General features: G+C 32.9%; 1 protein-coding gene and 2 pseudogenes across 1 annotated transcript; all 3 read left to right on the forward strand.

Moving 5' to 3' along the window:
- The first annotated feature begins 5864 nt into the window (after positions 1-5864).
- Positions 5865-9283, forward strand: LOC106439572 (annotated as a pseudogene).
- A 169-nt stretch (positions 9284-9452) lies between these two features.
- Positions 9453-12862, forward strand: LOC106442289 (annotated as a pseudogene).
- A 21-nt stretch (positions 12863-12883) lies between these two features.
- LOC106439575 (probable cyclic nucleotide-gated ion channel 20, chloroplastic) lies at positions 12884-19418 on the forward strand. Its single transcript, XM_022716444.2, has 11 exons — positions 12884-15258; positions 15619-15810; positions 15885-15983; positions 16062-16199; positions 16290-16538; positions 16724-17011; positions 17105-17250; positions 17337-17414; positions 17516-17645; positions 17730-17973; positions 18102-19418. Exons 1-11 carry the CDS (start codon positions 14914-14916, stop codon positions 18251-18253), a joined length of 2061 nt encoding a protein of 686 aa, XP_022572165.1. The 5' UTR covers positions 12884-14913; the 3' UTR covers positions 18254-19418.
- The last annotated feature ends 363 nt before the right edge of the window (positions 19419-19781 follow it).

Consider the following 19781-nt stretch of genomic DNA (forward strand, 5'->3'; position numbering starts at 1 on the left):
TGTTGGATCGTCTCTGAATAAAGCCTGCAAGGCATTTTTATATTTAACAGTTTGCTAGAGAAGAGACAAAACATTTTGATGCTCTAGTCTGTTTGTTTCTGTCTATGGATATTTCCAGTGTTGGATGTTTTCTCTTTTTATCAACCTATGTATTTCTTCTCCGATCTATCTTTGTATTCTGCCTTTTTTTTATTTAATATGCACATAAGCAGTAGGCAGAGAAGGCATGGTCAAGCCTGCATAATGATAAGGGTTTACTGGCACTGGGTGATCAAACTTGCAGGTTGCTCCATAATTGCAGAATCCATAGGCCTTGAAGTTACCACATGATGGTTGTCCCAGAGCACAACAAAGGCAGAGTCATCGGTGTCACCAGAAGCTCCAATGATGCTGATGAAATAAACAGAAAGATCTTGTTGGCAGTAAAACAAAGAGAGGCAAAGCGTGTCAAGCTTCAGATCCACTGATATATCTTCAAAAAAAAAGAAATATCCTTGCATATACAATTTATTTTTATTACTAGCACAAAAGCAAATTAATGATATTATTGCGTATGATTTATTTATCTTTTGCTTATTTTTTGTTTAGTTTTGTCAAATGTGACAAATTATTGCAAAAAAGTATCCAATGAAATAATGTTTTCATTAGATATATACAGTATAAATTTATAAATTAACAAACATGTATCAAACAAAAAAACCGTCTTTGAACTGAACTGATACAAAATATGATATTATTTCATAAAATAATAAAATAACCAACTTTAAAATTATTTTAAGTAAATATATAATATCATTATCTGTTAATAGTTATAATGAATAGAAATTTTACAAATTCTACTTAAACATAAACTTAAACTTTTTTTTTCTAAGAACAAATATATCTTGTCTTTACTTTTATTTTATTTGATGTAGCTTAAATTTGCATCTGAATACTAGATAAACTTAGCTAGATAAGATAACACGTTGTATACGAACTCAGTATACAAATTATGTTTACGTATTATTATTTATTTTGTACTCATTTATATATTATAATATATAAATATATTAAATAATTGAGAAACGAGTAAATATTATGTATATAATTAAATTGGAGTAAACACATAAATCAAAAAAAAATCAAAGCAATCATTTAATTTATTTAAATGGTATATAATTAAATTTAAATGATATTAACATAATTTTATAATATAATTTAATAAGAATATTTAATTTAAATTTTCTACGTAGTTGCTATTCATATGATTATATTATCATTTACTCCCTCTTTTTCTTTGATATAAGTCGTTTTTGAATTGTGCACAAAGATAAAGAAAATCATTAATTTTTTATATTTTCTAAACAAAAACATCATTAATTATTTACCTAACCACAAATTAATTAATAATAAAATAGAAGGTATATTATCATTGGTCATATAATATTAAGTGTTAATAAATTACATAGAAAACCGAAAACGTCATATAATTGGAATATAAATTTTTTTCTAAAACGACTTATATTAAAAAACGGAGGGAGTATATATTTACTGTAACAAAAAAATTTAAAGTATTAATCACAAAATTTATAATGTGAGATTTTTATATAGTTTTAGTAATTTGTAATCTTTTTACAAAAATCAACGAAATTTTCAAAATTAAAATAATCATCTTTCGGTACCTTTTTAAAGATTTTTTTTTAAATTAACATATTTATGTATTTTATATGGTATATAGTTTAATTTATATGGTATTAATATATATTAAATAATACTTCATATTCATATGATTGTATCATCATTTGTATATTTTTATAAAAAAATAAAAATAAAACTTTTGTTCACAAAATTTTGATTGTAAGACTTTTAACAGTTTTAATAATTTATAGTCGTTTAAAATTAAATTATAACATATAAAAAAAAAATCTAGATTTTTATTATATGATAAGTTTGAATGTTTACTATTTTTAAATAATATAAATTAAACAAAACTTATCAAGGATACACAAACTATTAACAAATCTATGTTATTCAAAATCATTAATTGTCATACTATTATCAAATATTTATTATTCAAAATCATTAATTATCATATATATGTTATTTATATTAGGTAATTCTTAGATTTTATTTAAATAAAGAATAGAGAATATTTTTATGCCTTACTAATCAATTTAATAGTTAATTTAATAAAAAATATAATATATATTTAAATAGACCAATCTATCTTTCTGATGATTTTTAGAATCATCGTAATAATAACACGTAGTTACAATCAAAAATTGTAGTGCTCCTCAATTAATATATAAACTAGAGCTTGATCTGTGCGTCCGCACGGGTGTTTATTTTCATTTTTATAAGTAAAATTTTGTTTTGTATAAATTATATTATTTAAGTTTTGACGCATTTTATATAATTGTTAAATATAACATTTTAAACAGAATAATTCTATTTCTTACATTGAGTAATTATATTTTGTTTTTTAACATTCAATTACATCACCATATTTTTATCATATAAATTTATTGTATTTGATTTTGAGTGAAATTTAATTTGTATAAAAATAAGCCACCAATAATATATAAATGGAATAATTTATATTTATGTATTTTATGTAGTTTTAAATTTTTAGTTAATACTAATAAATAATGAATATATAACTATATATTTTTAAAACGATATTGTATTATAAATTGAATTTTTAAGGGTTAATTTATAAGTGTATTTCTATTTTAATAAGATACTCCCTCCGTTCCTAAAAGATCCATGTTATAGTTTTTTCACACTTATTAAAAGAATATTTAAAATCGTATTTTCTAATACATTGTTTTTCTTAATTAACTATTCCTAATAAATTTTAACCAATGAGATTTTATTAAACACAATTGTATTTTTTGAAAAATATAATTTTTCATTAATTAAAATCTTAAAAATGTAAAAAATGTATTTTTTTGAAACAATTTTTTTTTCTAAAAGATAGATCTATAAGGAATAGAGGGAGTAGATAATTTTTAGCTATCTAATATCGTACACTTAATAAATGACAAGGGTCCGTATTAATAGACAGGTATAAATGAAATTAAGATATGAAAAGTCAGTCTTGGCAAAATGTAGTCTTTGGAAAATTGTGAAATGAAAAGTTGTATCACAAAAAAAAAAAAAAAGTCAGTCTTGGCAAAATGTCTCGACGTGGCTTTACTTTTCGTATCCACAAATTTTTCTTCAGTATATCGATCGACTATTAATAACTAGATTTGGACCCGTGCGTTGCTACGGGTTTTATTTGAAATTTTAAATTAATAAAAAATATTAAAAATCATTTTATTATTGTTTTAAAATTATTTTGCATATATTATGTGAACTTTATTTTATAATTAAGAACTTTTTTTTACACATAAGTTTCAGTTAATATTAGTTAGAGCTAGAAAAAACATTCAAACGTAAAAATTTAAACAGGATCCAACCCGAAATAATAATTATAATGAAATAAAAAAGAATTTGGAAGTTAAATAAGGCCAAGAAGAAATAACAACATTATACACTTTCTTATATACTAATTTAATATTTTATTAAACTTATCTGATGTTAAATAATTTTCTGGATTCATTATTTATTAATGATATATTTTCATAATAATATTTTAATTAAAATAAATTATAAACTACTGCATAGTAAAATAAAAAAATATAATAAGACAACGATGAAGCTTGATTTGTTTTTGACTAAACATATGTACGGTGACAGTAATAATAATCAATTTTTATGAGCAAACATGAGAATATATATATCAAACATGTGTTTGATTGTCGTATAACCAAACACATAAATACCAATCACGATAACATTCTAAGTTTTTGTTTTTGTTAATTTAATAGCTTTAACATCATACTTGTCATCAAATTTTTTTTCTAAAATACTATTAAATATGTATGTTGACTTTTGTTGGGATTTTTTTAAAAAAGTAAAAATTGTATTTTACAAATCTTGTTTTTATTTACAATTAAAAAAAGAAAAACTATCAAAAACTTTTTATATTTTGTTTACGATTTTAGAAAAGGAAAAGTATTATCAAATAAACTTTTACAATTATCTTCTGTTTAGAATTTCAGAAAAATCTTATTGCTATCAAATAATTATTTCTAGTTACTATTAAATAATTTTAAAAGTATGATTTTTACAGCTCATATCAATACTATTTTTACACTTCATTTTTGATTAAATAATTTTTAGTATCATGTTCTTCATCAAATTTTCTTTTAAAATATACTATCAAATAACTTCTTACAGTTTTTTTTTGGTTAGGAATTAAAAAATATGATACAAATCTCTTTTGTTTAGGATTTTCTTTTTTAAGTTAAAGAACGATCAAATATTTTTTTTACAGTTTTAGGGTGTTAGAAAAGAAAATTAACAATACATAATCTTTTATAATTATTTTTTTCTAGGAGTTAGAAAATAAAAATACTATCAAATAATTATTTCCAGCAAATATTAACTATTTTAAAAAGTTGCTATTTTCAAAATTCGTTTTCTCAATATTACTAAAATTTTTAATTAAATATTTTCAGTATCATATTTATCATTAAATTTTAAAAGTAAAAATTACTTTTACAATTCTATTTGGTCAGAATTTAAAAGGAAACAATCTTATTTGGTTAAGATTAAAAGAGGAAAAAGTTATTTTTCAATTTTTTTTAATTTAGGATTTTAGGGAAAAAAAGTTATTTTTACATAATGATAAATTTTTATTAATACATACACAATTTGTTTTACAAATGTCACAATCATATCGGGTAAAATATTTTAAGTTATTTTTGGTTTATAATTTTTTAACACAAAATTATCTATTAAAACGATTTCCAACTATAAATCGTTTTGTTTAAGATTTTTATACAACTATTATATTTTCAATAAGAAATTATGTTTAGTCAATTATATATTGTGTCTTATACATACAAACATATATATATATTCCTCATATTCACACATACTACTTATGTACGACAAAAAGATCATAATTAAAAAAAATTGTGTTAGAATCATAAGATGTAATAAGGATGATGAGTTGTTTACAGAAATTAAAAGAAAATATTCAGATATTATTTTTCTTGTAAATACTATTTTTTGTAAAAATAATATGAAGAAGCTTAAACCTAAATACATATGTGAAAATAATATTTAGTTTGGTTTATATTTTTGCAGCATACATTTATCTGTTAAAAATGATACTTAGCTATTTATATGAAAATAATAAGGGTCCTTTAAAATTTTATTTTCTTAGGTTTTAAAAAAGGAATATCACTTATTTTATTGTTCGTTTTTCTATTTGATTTTTATTAAATAATTTTATGTACATGTAGGATTTTATAATTCATTTTTTTTAAAGATTTGTTTTAAAAAAAAAATATTTTATCTTATAATATCTTTCTTTAGTATCTTTAAAGATGAAAAATATTTTTAAAAGAAAGCAAATACTTTCAAAAAGCTTTTTACAGTTATTCTTTGTTTCTAGAATTTTTGAAAATTAGATTTACTATCAAATATTTTTAAAAGATTATAAAAGAACCATAAAATATAATTGTAAAAGACTATGTAATAGTTAATTTCCTTTTCTAAACTCCTAAAAGTAACAATAAAATATTTTTTGTAATAATTTTTCTTTTCTAGTCTCCAAAAAATGTTATAATAAATTTATTTTTCTAAATCTTTTTAACTCCTGATAAAAGAGAATTGTAACATATTTTTGACACATGTCACAATCTTAATAAATTAATTGACACATGTCGCGATCATGTTAATTAGCAACTTTGAAGAACCAAGCTTTATATAATAAGATATATAATCCACTTGCTTGACTCTTCCACTATAAAAGACCCTGGCTGGCATAGTGACTAAGTCATCATCTCCTTCCTTCTCAACTTTCCATAACTCTTTAGACTCTCTGCTTCACTTCTGCCCTAGCTTCTTGTTTTTTCTTGCTGGTCTCTTTGTTTTCCTCTTTAAACCTTTCTGTAGCCCAAGGTTTTGTCTCGATATGGCTTCTCCCATGGAGAACGATGATGTTCCCATGCTTCCAGCTTCAGACACATCATCATCATCTCGTACTATGCCTTTCACTTCCAGGTCACGTAGCACTTCCCTTGCAAACAATTCTTCCACCATTGACGTATTCAACAGCTCGACAGTTGTTTTAGGCTACACAGATCCTCTTGGAACCCAGAGACGGCCTCCATTAGTGCAAATGAGTTACCCTCTTTCCTCTACTCGTAGTCCTGAGCCTCGCTTTGCTCTTCCTCCTCCTTCTACTGGTGCTTCTTATGATTCCGTTGGTGCCTCCTCCTCTCAGCCTAATGAGAGGAATCATGCCTACAGCCGCAAAGCTGCTCAAAGCCGCACTCCCAGAGTTTTTGCCACTTCTGATTTCACGGTATCTTGTTCTGATATTCTTACATTACAACCAGCTGGAGACTCAAGTAAAAGTTAGCTTGAGACTCAAGTACTTTTTGTTGAAATACCGAGTCTTTTTTTTTTAATCTTGCTAGCTCCATAACGCTCTTGATGATGATGCTAAAGGCTGGGCTAAATACTTTTCTGGAATCATATATCCTGAGTCTAATTACGTTCAGCTCTGGACTACATTCTTTGTCTTATCATGCTTGTGTTCTATTTTCGTAGATCCCCTCTTTTTCTACCCCATAGAAATATATAAGGTATGAAATGTCTCTCTTTTGCTTCTTATGTTTTGTATTCTTGCGCTTTGAGCACCACCATTTTTCATACTGCAGGAGGAGAGATGCATTAAGATCGACTGGTGGAAGACTAATGTATTTGTAATTGTGAGAACTATAACGGATGGCTTATACGCTTTGAACATCGTGCTTCAGGTGTGTTACCTTTTGCTGTCATTTTGTTATAAGAGAATCTGTTGGCTTACTGCTCCTTATTTCATATATTGTTGCAGTTCCGATTGGCATATGTAGATCTTGAGTCTACGGTTGCTGGTGCTGGCCAGTTGGTTGATGATCCAAAAAAAATTGCTAGCCATTACTTACGAGGAAAATTTTTGACAGACTTTTTCATAGTGTTGCCGATTCCACAGGTATCAATGTTAGAGCTACACCAGTTTTTTTTTTAATATAAAATTGTAACTGGAATATGTTCGTTTACCGTTGATCTCTCCTTTGTATTTTCTCATTTGGTTACAGATATTGCTATTATGGATAATACCACAACTGTTAGGCACATCTGGGGCAAACAATACAAAGAACTATTTACGTGCTGCAATTCTTGTCCAATACATTCCAAAATTACGTAGGCTTTTTCCTCTTCTAGCCGGACAAACACCAAGAGGGTTCAGATTTGATTCGGCATTGGCCAAGTTTTTTATAAATCTTCTCACCTTCATGCTTGCTGGTCATGTTATTGGCTCTTGCTGGTATCTTTTGGGTCTGCAGGTGTGAGAAAAGTTCCAAAACGTGTATCATTCACTTTGAACTAATATCCTTTTTAAATGAATTAAACAAATTAATATTCTTTATTATGTATATTTCTAGGGGTTTTATTGATTCTTATTGTTGCATGCTTCCCTCTTTTTTTGTTTCTTGCAGAGAGTTAATCAGTGCCTTCGAGATGCTTGCGGAAATTCTAGTTTTGAATGCAAACAACTAATAGATTGTGGTCGTGAAAACAGAACGGAAGTTTTACATGCATGGAAAATTAATGTTAGTGCCAATGCTTGTTTTCAAGAGGATGGTTTTGATTATGGAATATATTTGAAGGCAGTCAATCTCACTAGTAATTGTACTCGTTGGTACAGAAGATACAGTTACTCTCTTTTCTGGGGATTTCAGGTAATTCAAGTTTACACAACTGCTCAATTAGTTTGCATTGATTGTTTGGCATGATGTGGAACTCTTGAGTTATTGTCAATTGTTTACTACTCTCAAAAGCAAATCAGCACGCTTGCTGGAAACCAAGTCCCAAGTTACTTTTTTGGGGAGGTCTTATTTACTATGTGTATCATCGGACTGGGGCTTTTCCTTTTCGCGCTTCTTATCGGTAATATGCAAAACTTCCTTCAGTCTCTCGGCCGAAGGTAAATAACTTTCATCGTTGTACAAAAGATGAGATCTCAAGACATGGTGGATGATCTCTTCGTTTACTGGCGTTTTGTCCACCTTAGGGATACAGAAATGACTGTAAGACGGCGTGATGTGGAGCAATGGATGAGCCATAGACGGTTTCCAAAAGACATAAGAAAGTATGTGAACTATGTCTCACTTTTCAAGTTAATAAAGATGATATCAGGAGATATAAGTTACGGGTTTATGTTTTGATCACTAGCTGTAAAGCTAACTGAATAGTTGTTTCTATATGTTCAGGAGAGTGCGAGAGGTTGAGAGGCTCAACTGGAATGCTACTAGAGGAGTTAACGAAGAATTGCTCTTTGAGAATATGCCTGATGACCTTCAGAGAGATATAAGACGTCACCTCTTCGCATTTCTCAAGAAGGTATACATCAGAGTCCATTTCCTTCAGCGTTGGCTCTCTTCGATTAGTGAAAATGTTAATGGCTTTGCAGGTGAGGATATTTTCGGAGATTGATGAATCTATCTTAGATGCCATGCGTGCGAGGCTGAAACAGAGGACTTACTTAAAGAATAACAAGGTCTTGCACCGCGGAGGTGTAGTTAAGAAAATGGTATTCATATTGAGAGGTAAGATGGAGAGCATTGGAGAAGACGGTTATCGAACTCTTTTATCAGAGGGAGACGTTTGTGGTGAAGAACTTCTCACTTGGTGCCAAGAACGCTCTTCTGTAAACCCAGGTGCATCCTTTGTTGACTCTATGTGCTCATAACTCTCAATGTTTTCGGTTAAAAAACTCAAAACATAAAGTATTCACTTAGATGACACTGCATATGGGAGCTGGATAAAATTTTCAGATGGGACTATGATAAGGATGCCATCAAAGGGACTGCTTAGCAGCAGAGATGTTTGGTGTGTGACAAACGTGGAGGCGTTTTCACTCAGTGTAGCAGATCTGGAAGACATCACGAGCTTGTTCCCCAATCTCGAGATTCCTAAGGAGCCATAAGGTACGAATCTCCATATTGGAGGCTACGAGCGGCTATGCAGATTCAAGTGGCTTGGAGATATAGAAGGAGATGGCTTCGGAGATCGTACTGCTCAGTCAATTAGATTGTAATCTTTATTTTTCGATGGATATAAGCTTGGTGGGTTGTCATACAACTATGTTTTACGATGTATTTGTCGCTTTAATAAGATCATTTTCACCTAACTATAGATTGAATAACATCTGAACCGTAGTTACCTTTCAAATTATCTTCCTTCAACGATTACGTGAGTCTATAGGTGCAGGTGCAGCTTGAAAGATAGGGACTTAGCAGAAATGATGTTATTAAAACTTGGGTGGCTCACAGATCCTTTTTATTATTTGTTATGTAATAAATTAGTTAATTATTCAAAGAGACAAAAATCGTTTATTTAACTGATTATCCTTATCCAACATATGCCTTACGATTCAATGTTACGACAAAAAAGACTAAAGTGTACAACCCAAGGAACTAGAGATCAACTTCTTTGCAGAAATACTCGTTACATTTAGTATATTGTGTATATTAACTTCTCTGTTCTTCTGGGAGGAATCCTCTCTGGGGGGGATAATGTGGCCTCTCATTGAAACAAAAAAGGGAGATTGGTTTCCTGCAGATGTCGAATCCAGCAGCATGCATGGCCTCCAAGCTTACAAGGTAAACTAAAACTCTCTCTAACGTTTGGATCTAACTCTGATGTCATGTTAAACTAGATTGACCTCCAACCTAAAATTCATTAGTGATAAGTGAACTGTACCATCTATCTTATATGTTACTTATGATCCTTTCCAACTACCGATGTGTAATACTTTATATGACGATGTTGTTACTTTCAGGTGTTCATAGCTGTTGCTATAATCCTAGGAGATGGTTTATACAACTTCTGCAAAGTATTAAGCCGGACACTTTCGGGACTATTTGTACAGCTTCGAGGCACTTCTTCAAGAGCATCACTAACCATCGAAGAAGACCCAACTGCTTCTCCATATAGCCCAAAGCAATCATACGATGACCAGCGTCGCACACGCTTCTTCCTCAAAGACCAAATCCCCACTTGGTTCGCCGTGGGAGGATACATCATCATAGCTGCAACATCCACAGCCATACTCCCTCACATGTTCCACCAGCTGAGATAGTATTACATCCTAGTCATCTACATCTGCGCGCCGGTCCTAGCCTTCTGCAACGCCTACGGAGCTGGACTCACGGACTGGTCCTTAGCTTCGACGTACGGAAAGCTAGCCATATTCACGATAGGAGCCTGGGCGGGCTCCGAGCACGGCGGGATGCTGGCAGGTCTAGCAGCTTGCGGAGTCATGATGAACATAGTCTCCACAGCTTCAGATCTCACGCAAGACTTCAAAACAGGCTACCTCACGTTATCATCACCAAGATCAATATTCATAAGCCAAGTGATAGGAACAGCGATGGGATGTGTCGTGTCTCCCTGCGTGTTCTGGAGTTATAGCTGGAGTTAGTCCTCCTGTTTGTATGAAGTTTCTGGATGCTGCGACGAATTCGAAGGTTGATAAGTTTTTGCACACACAGTAGTCTTAAAGACATGGCACAAAGTGTAATGATACTTGCTTTTTTTATGAGTGATTTTTGAAGGTGAGAGGTTGTATGTATAGATAATTAGATACAGAGGAGCTTGTTTAAATTCGTAACTGGACTGTTTATGTTTTTTAAAGTAGATCACAGATAGTTCTGTTTCTAAACTCTTGAGAAAGACATAAACTTGCGAGGATTAAGAAGGTAAAAGTTGAGTTTTGTAGTGACCCGTTAAGCTCAAAAAGAGAAGAGGTAAGTAACCTGAGGTACTCTTACAAAGGGTATGAGGAACCGTCTAATCTCTCTCTCTTACAAACTTGTTTGATTTTTCTATTGGTTTCTTCACCTCTCTTTCTTGTTCATCTTCATTCAACAGAATCATAAGAGGTTTTTGTGTCTGTTGGATGATCTATATTTATATTTGACAGGGCACCAAGATGCGTGGCAAGTGTGAAACCTTGTATGCAATTCTCTGGTATCAATTGCAGCCTTGGTGGCCACATCTCTCAGGTTTCTTTACTTCTTTTAACTGATTTGTGTTGACACATGGATCGTACAAGTTATATATTATTCAGATGATACTGTTCAAGTTAATGACATTATTTTGGTACTAGAGACGACGACCCAGAGAACACGCTGCATTATCCTTGATTATCACACATAAACTCTTCTCAAGGAGCTACATCAATATGTAGCGTCTGACAATTCTCACAGTGATCGTCCACTTCACAGATGAACCCGTGTTCTCAAACCTTCGATATAACTATTGAGTCATTACCTTTGTTGAAGAGAGAGATGTAATTATCTCTTCCACAAGCATCTGTGGGGTGGGAAGGTCATGATATTAGTTACGCATCTAAACAACACATATACTTTGCAGGGTGGAACAAACTGGCATTATATGTAACAAGACGGTAGAACATATAATGCTAGTTTGTTCCACCCTGCAAACTATATGTGTTGCTTAGATGCGTAACTTGGTCTTATGCGGCTGAGACCTTATTTTATACAGCGCTCTGAGTTCCTTGATGCCTTAACTAGCAAGCCAAACAGCTTCGTTCTTCATGAACAACGCCTCTGTGTCTAACTCTCTGTTCTCCTCTGAGTGAGATTTGACTTTGTATCCAAGATGAGGCGTTCTCTTTCATAGCCACTTCCTTCTCCATCTCCAGCAACAACATGAACAAACTATCAATTGCTCAATAACACTCGCAATACAATGTATCTCACAGATCTTCTCTCTCCTTTTTATTTAGAAAAATTTGCCAAATTGGGTCAAATAAAAAGGAGTCTCGTCTCGTCTCTCTCTCTACTCCTTTGGCCATGAACAATGTCCTAATAGCATTTATATTTACAGTATTACAATTTTACCCTCGGGTTAATTAAACAAATTAGAAAATGAAGAAAAAAGAAAAACAATAAGGATAGTGGCTCCTCGTCCATGATTTACTTTTACTGTTGGTTTCGTATGGTGGACCTGGAATTCTCGGTCATGGAGAAGAATATATGTATTCTGGTTTTGTGTTTATTGTCCACGATCTTAATCGATAACTTTTGAAAATCGATCAGAAGAAAAATGAATTCCCACAAATTAATTTGCTTCATGTTGTATACAATGCTTAACTTAATTGGATTCAGTCTACTCTCTGTCTCGAATCATTGAGCCTCACTGATCGGCATGCGATAGAGAATACTTGTTCACAGTTCACAAATACTGCAAGTGAATCAGAAATCTTCCAGAGAATTGTTGTAAACTTCTTTTGAGGTTTTCATACATAAAAAAAAAATCAGATGAGAATCCTACTGCTTGCTTGTTTCATTAGAAATTCTAATTTAGAATACAACAGTCTCGTTTGTTCCATAAGTTAATACCCGTAGTTCACAGTATGATTTAATAGCTTTTTTGAGGCATTTTTTTTTCGAAAGTCCTCAGATTTCTGGACAAAAGCTCCTTAGATTGTCCCGCTGGGAAACACTCTCAACCTTTACAAATAAAAATTCAGACAGACTAATTGAAAAGATGTTGAAGTATACAGAGGAGATAAACAATATCCAATAGTCTTCCAGATTATACCATGCACGTGATTCATTGTTTTTAAGATGTCTGAGCAAAGTCTGACTAGATCTCTTTATGTCTTCAAGTTTGTGTGGTTGTTGGGACCGAGCATAATGATAGATTCATAGAATTACAATATAAAACTAACAAGTTGCTGCAGTGGAATCAGGCCAACAGCGTTAAAACCGTTATTCAAATAAAAAAGTGGTCATTGTTTACTTCTTTCCTCGCAAGTACCAGTGAAACTTTTAATAGTTTACAAACCAACTAATGATTCAACTAAACTCACGTAAATGGTACATAAATTTATTAACATAGCCCATTGACTCTAAAACATGGATGAATCATTTGTATCTCAAACTTGATCCTCAAATTTGAATCTCCCCATGGAAACTTCATTAGAGATAATAACAGGAGCAGCCATACTGATCATCTCCAGCAGGCAAAAAGCTTAACACGACACTGCAATTTTTTCATCGATTTCATAATCCTCCTAAACCGTTGTCTTCAGGTCACTAAGAATAGTATTCAGTTCACTTGCCATGAGCCTTCCACGTTTTTTTTTTTTTTTGAACATTAAGTATATTATTATCTACTAGTTAATAAAACTGTAAGTATTCTAGTGGTTTGGCTTTGTTGTTTTTGTACCTCTGGTCACGGTTTAAATCCGTGGAAGAACATTTTTTAATATTTTAAAACGAGTTTTAGAAGGGTTTAACAGAAATTAGAAACAATGGTTAACTTCTAATACATTAGATTTAAATGGCTAGTCAATATAAGTTGAGACTTTAAATGATCCATAAAAAGAGATACATATGCCCTTTTGAACTAAAAATTGGTGATTTAAATGATAATTTTCTCATAAACCAAAGAACCCAATATTTGACTAAAGAACACAATATTTGACTAAAGACAAGTTAATATAAATGAGACTACGTAACCATTATATATGGCTCATATATGTATATGACTACAACAGTACAATAGTTGAGGAAACAAAACATATATAAACCAATACATAAACAGCTTTAAGACATAAATTAGCTCAATAATAATCAAATATAAAGTATGGCGACTTATAAAGAGAGAAGGACTTTTTAGCTTATAGAGGAGAGAATGGTTGAAAGTTTAGTGAGAGGAGATAAGGTGACTATAGAATAAATTTATGGGAACGTACCGATGTGAGATATTATCGGTTTCTCTTCATGAAACCAATTGATGATGATAATTTTACCGGGAGATTCAAGAGATTAAAATTTACAGGCAGGAAAGATAATTTCATGCTCCGAGAAATACGAATACATTGATTTAACTTTTGGACAAACTAGCGAGAAGAGTTCTGGCGAGAGAATTGCAATAGTTTTTCGTCCACTGTTCCGAGGACTTATCGATATAATATATAATCTTACATTGTTGTACCCAAAAACTACACACAAAAACTGTCAAGAACCTTCTGATAAAACATGGTTATCGGAAATACAAATCATTCGACAAAATACCAACAAGACATTTCGAGAAAAAAACTGAGGAAACTAAATAATCGAAAAGTTCAGAGAATATTTAGATAAGAGTTATATGTTCACGGAAAGTTCTTGATATCTCGTCACAACCTTTCTGAAGAAAGAAGTCATCGCTGCTAGTTGTAGTTGGGGTTGAAGTTGTTTTCTTGTAGTGTTTGAATTCAAATATAACATCTAGATGTTGATGCAATAATGTTCGAATGATACAAAAACAAACATGTGGATTAAACATTCCAAAGAAAGATTAATACATCTCAACCAATGATATAGCTGAAATTAGCAGCTGAATACAGCAATCGATAGACTTCTCTACAAAAGAGATTGGCAAACACGTCTTCGATCTCATTTTTTAGCCATCGAACTATAAACAGTTATAAATGAAAAGTCAGTCTTCGCAGAATGTCTCAACGTGAAGTTTCCAAAAAAAAATCGAAGTGAAGTTTCATAAAAATGTCTTACCTTTCGTTTCCACGCACTTTTCTTTAGTTTATCGATCGACTAATAATAATAAATAATAATACACTTGCTCGACTCCTCCTCTATAAAACACCCTGACTTGGTTACTCAAATCATCATCTTCTTCCTTCTCAATTTTCCATAACTCTCTATAGTCTCTGCTTCACTTATGCCCTAGCTTCTTCTTTTTTCTTTCTTGTTGGCTCTTTGTTTTTTTTGGAGTTTTTGTCTCGAAATGGCTTCTTCCAACGGGTACGATGATGTTCCCATGCTTCCAGTTTCATGCACATCATCATCATCTCGTACTAGGCCTTTCACTTCCAGATCACGTAGCGTTTCCCTCTCAAACACTTCTTCCACCATTGACGTATTCGAAAACTCATCGACTGTTGTTTTAGGCTACACAGATCCTCTTGGGACCCAGAGACAGCCTCAGCTAGTGCAAATGGGTGACCCTATTTCCTCTACTCGCAATCTTGAGTTGGTCTCAAAACATGCACATCCTTACGGTACCACTTGCCCTTCTGACTACAATCGCGAAGCTGCTCAAATCCCCACTCCCAGAGTTTCTGATTCCATGGTATATTGTTTTGATTTATTTACTTTACAATCAAATTTGTTTTTTTTTTTTTGAAAGAATGTTAAATTAATTCAAGCAAAAAAAACTGTTTTACATTTTGTGTTACATTGGAGCTGAAGTTTTTAATAAAATCTAATCAAAAGCTGAGCCTTGAATAGTTATCTAGTGGCAAACCATTTGGTTAAACCTCCTGAGTGAGCCTTGTCACGGATGGAGGAGAGCCTGTTACGAACAATCTTGTCCACCATTTGAATTAGTTGGTCAGGGGTCCTTGGATTCTCCCCATGTTTACGCAGGTTTCGTTCTCTCCATATTGCATATAGAGTAATAAATATCGACTCTTGTCTTTTATCTTGCTAGGTCCATAATGCTCGGGATGATGATGCTAAAGGCTGGGCTAGGCGATTTGTTACATCTGTTGATAAATACTTACCCAAAATCATGGAGCCCGACTCTAAGGAAGTTGGGGGATGGACTATATTCTTTGCCTTTTCATGCTTGTTGTCTATTTTCGTAGATCCCCTCTTCTTCTTCCCCATACAAGTCAGTGAGGTATGAGATATCTCTCTTTTGCTTCTCATGTTTTATATTCTTGCACTTGAGCACCATCATCTTTCATACTGCAGAGTGGAAAATGCATTAGGATCGATGAAAAGATGGCTCGCGTATTGGTAGCTCTTAGAAGTTTAACAGATTTCTTATATTTTGTAAACACCCTGCTTCAGGTGTGTGTCCTTTTGCTTTCATTTTTGTTATAAGAGAATCTATTGGCTTACTGCTTCTTATTTCATATTTTGTTGCAGTGCCGATTGGCATATACAGATCCTAAGTCTACGGTTGTTGGTTCTGGCCAATTGGTTAAGGGATCAGTAGAAATTGCTAAGCGTTACTACCGAGGAAATTTTCTCCTAGACTTGGTCATAGTGATACCACTTCCACAGGTATCATAATGTTAGAGCTACGCCAGTTTTCTTAATGTCATTGGAATATGTTCATTTACCGTTGATCTCTCCTTTCTCTTTTGGTTACAGATACTGATATTATGGATAATACCGCACGTGTTAGTCATATATGGGGCAAACACTATAAAGAACCTTTTATGCACTGCAGTTGTTGTCCAATGCATCCCAAAGTTACATAGGCTTTTTCATCTTCTAGCCAGAAAAAGAACAACAGGGTTCATATTTGAGTCGGCTTGGGCTAGCTTCTTTATTAATCTTTTTACCTACATACTTGCTGGTCATATTGTTGGATCTTGCTGGTATCTTTTTGGTCTGCAGGTATGACAAAAGTTCCAAAACTTGTATTATTGACTTTAAACTAATATCATTTTTAAGTAATTAAACTAATACAGTAATACTCGTTATGTGCTTTAATCATTTTCTTGTCATAACCAACAGTCAACAGAATATGTGAATATTTATTTTTAGTGGTTTATTGATTCTTCTCGTTTTGTCTCTTGCAGAGAGTTAATCGATGCCTTCGTGAGACGTGTGAAGATCATATGGAATCGAAATGTCATGGTGTATGCAAAGAACTAATAGATTGTGGTTTACGCCTAAAAGAAAAACTAATAGATTGTGAGCGTCGTAACACGACAGTTACACAGGCTGTGTTGAATTGGAATGTGACTGCTGCCGCTTGTTTTCAAGAGAATGGTTTTCCTTATGGAATCTATTGGAAGGCAGTCAATCTCACCCATGACTCTAATCTGCCCAAAAAATACATATACTCTCTTTTCTGGGGGTTTCAGGTAATTCAAGTTTACAAAACTGTTCAACTAGTTTGCATTGGTTGGCATAATGTGGAACTCTGAGCTCTGTCAATTGTTTACTACTCTCAAAAGCAAATCAGCACGCTTGCTGGAAACCTAGTCCCAACTGACTTTGTCTGGGAGGTCTTATTTACCATGGCTATCATCGGACTGGGGCTTTTCCTTTTCGCGCTTCTTATTGGTAATATGCAGAACTTCCTTCAGTCTCTCGGCCGCAGGTAAAATTACTCCCATTGTTGTAGAAGATATCTGAAGACATGATGGATTATCTCTCCATTGACTGTGTTTTGTCCACCTTAATTAGGAATATGGAAATGACTCTGAGACGGCGTGATGTAAATAACTGGATGAGTCATAGACAGTTTCCAGACGATATAAGAACGTATGTGAGCTGTGTCTCGCTTTCCAAGTTGAATTTTGAAGAACTACGTTGTCCCAACACAAGCTGTAAAGCTAACAGAATAGTTGTTTCTATATTTTCAGGAGGGTGAAAAATGCTGAGCGATTAAACTGGAGTTCTACTAGAGGAGTTAACGAAGAATTGCTCTTTGAGAATATGTCTGATGACCTTCAAAGAGATATAAGACGACACCTCTTCGCATTTCTCAAGAAGGTAAACATCATGTCCATTTCCTCCAGCTTTGGCTCTCTTTCCTTCTCTCTCTTGCATTATTGAAAATGTTAATGGCTTTTGCAGGTGAGGATATTTTCGAAGATGGATGAACCAATCTTAGATGCCATCCGTGAGAGGCTGAAACATAAGACTTACTTAAATGGTAGCATGGTCTTGCACAGCGGAGATCTAGTTAAAAAAATGGTAATCATAGTGAGAGGTCAGATGGAGAGCACTCGAGAAGACGGTTCTTGTACTCGTTTATCAAAGAGAGACGTTTATGGTGAAGAACTTCTCACTTGGTACGAACGCTCTTCTCTAAACCCTGGTACGTCCTTTTGTTGACTCTATATGCTCATAACTCTCAATGTTTTGGGTTAAAAACTCAAAACATAAAGTATACACTTAGATGACACTGCATATGGGAACTGGATATATATGCTTTGAAATTTTCAGATGGGACTAGGATAAGGATGCCATCAAAGGGATTGCTTAGCAACAGAGACGTTAAGTGCGTGACAAACGTGGAGGCGTTTTCACTCAGTGTAGCAGATCTTGACGACGTCATGAGCTTGTTCCCGAATCTCGAGATTTCTAAGGAGTCATAGAGTACAAGGAGCCATGAGGTACGAATCTCCATATTGGAGGCTATGCAGATTCAAGTGGCTTGGATATATAGAAGGAGATGGCTTGGGAGATCGTACTGCTCAGTCAATTAGATTGTAATTTTATTTTCGATGGAAATTAATGATGATATAAGATTGGTGGTTGCTATACAACTATATTGTACGATGTATTTTTTTGCTTCAATAAGATCATTTTCATCTAAGTTTAGATTGAATAACATCTCAACAGTAGTTACCTTTAATTTTCTCCTCCTTCAAAGATTACGTTAGGCTATAGGTGGAGCTTGAACGATAGGGAATTAGCAGAAATAATGTTATTAAAATTTGGGTGGCTCACTGGCCACCGACTGTTACAGTCGCCGTTCTTCATCAATGTCGCTTTCCTGCTACGTCTATCTATTTCGCGACGAATATCCAACCCGTTCTGTGGGGTCGACGCCTGTCATCCAAACGGAACTGCGCCTTACCAGCCAGATACGTCACCATCTCTGCCGCCTGCTTCCCCTGTCCTCTCGCCGAAGCTTTCCTTCCTCCACCGTGCTTCCTCCGCCGTACTTGCAGACAAGGTCATGTTTCTATTTCTCTTGGGCTGGGCCTTCATATATTGAGATTGGGTTTGGTGAGTCCAGTGGTGTTTAACTATTATTTGTCCAGCCTAATGATTATTTGCCTTAAGAATTTTGATGGTGGTCACTGAAATCTTTACCGAAGCTGTTCTACATACATCTTATCTCTCTTCTGCGAAGAGTTTATCAGGATCATCTTCATCAACATTCATCTCTTTCTCTTTGAAGAAGAAAACCATTTTATCCACTATCTCCTTTCTAAAGATTGTTTCTCTTTCAAACGTTAAATGGAAGTGTCCACCTATATCTATAACCGTTTTGCTATCTTGCGTAGCGGTCCGTTTGGGCCTGAAGATGCAGCGGACTTTATTTCGACGATACTCCGAGGTGCGGATTGAGTGTTAACGTCACAATTTAAGGTGACTAGTTCTCTGCTGTCCGACCATATTGTGAAAGCTACATTGACGCATTCAAACATCGTTTTGAGTTCGCTGTATCTTCTTTTTTTGAAGACCTATCTATTTTATGTTACGCTGTTGTAGTTTATCTTTTAAATTTAAAAAGATGTGTAATTCCCTCTATCATTTGTGATCAAGCAAGTTAAAGTTAATTGAAGAAAGTTGTGTTCAAAAAAAAAAGATTTGGGTGGCTCACAAGTCCTTTTTATTATTTGTTATATAACAAATTATTTAATTATTGAAAGAGAAAAAAAGAATTTAGTTAATTTATTAAACGGGTAACTGATTATTATATTGAAGCAAACTTGGAAATAACTGCACATAAGTGGGCGACAATTTAAAAAATAATAATAATAATTTGGGTATCTTGGGTATATGAAAGAATCCATGCTAATTTCTAACGAAAGATAAAACTTACTCTTTCTCCAAATTTTCAAAATGAGGCTCAAAATATAATTATATATCCGCTTGATCACACATATTTAG

This window comes from Brassica napus, chromosome A3 (genome assembly GCF_020379485.1).
Source record: "Brassica napus cultivar Da-Ae chromosome A3, Da-Ae, whole genome shotgun sequence".
In the NCBI taxonomy this organism is placed as follows: Eukaryota; Viridiplantae; Streptophyta; class Magnoliopsida; order Brassicales; family Brassicaceae; genus Brassica; species Brassica napus.

Coding starts and splice junctions, on each gene's coding strand:
- LOC106439575 (XM_022716444.2), top strand. CDS start 14,914: ATGGCTTCTTCCAACGGGTACGATGATGTTCCCATGCTTCCAGTTTCA. Junction 15,811..15,884: donor TCCCCATACAAGTCAGTGAG/GTATGAGATATC, acceptor TTCATACTGCAG/AGTGGAAAATGCATTAGGAT. Junction 16,539..16,723: donor GGTATCTTTTTGGTCTGCAG/GTATGACAAAAG, acceptor TGTCTCTTGCAG/AGAGTTAATCGATGCCTTCG.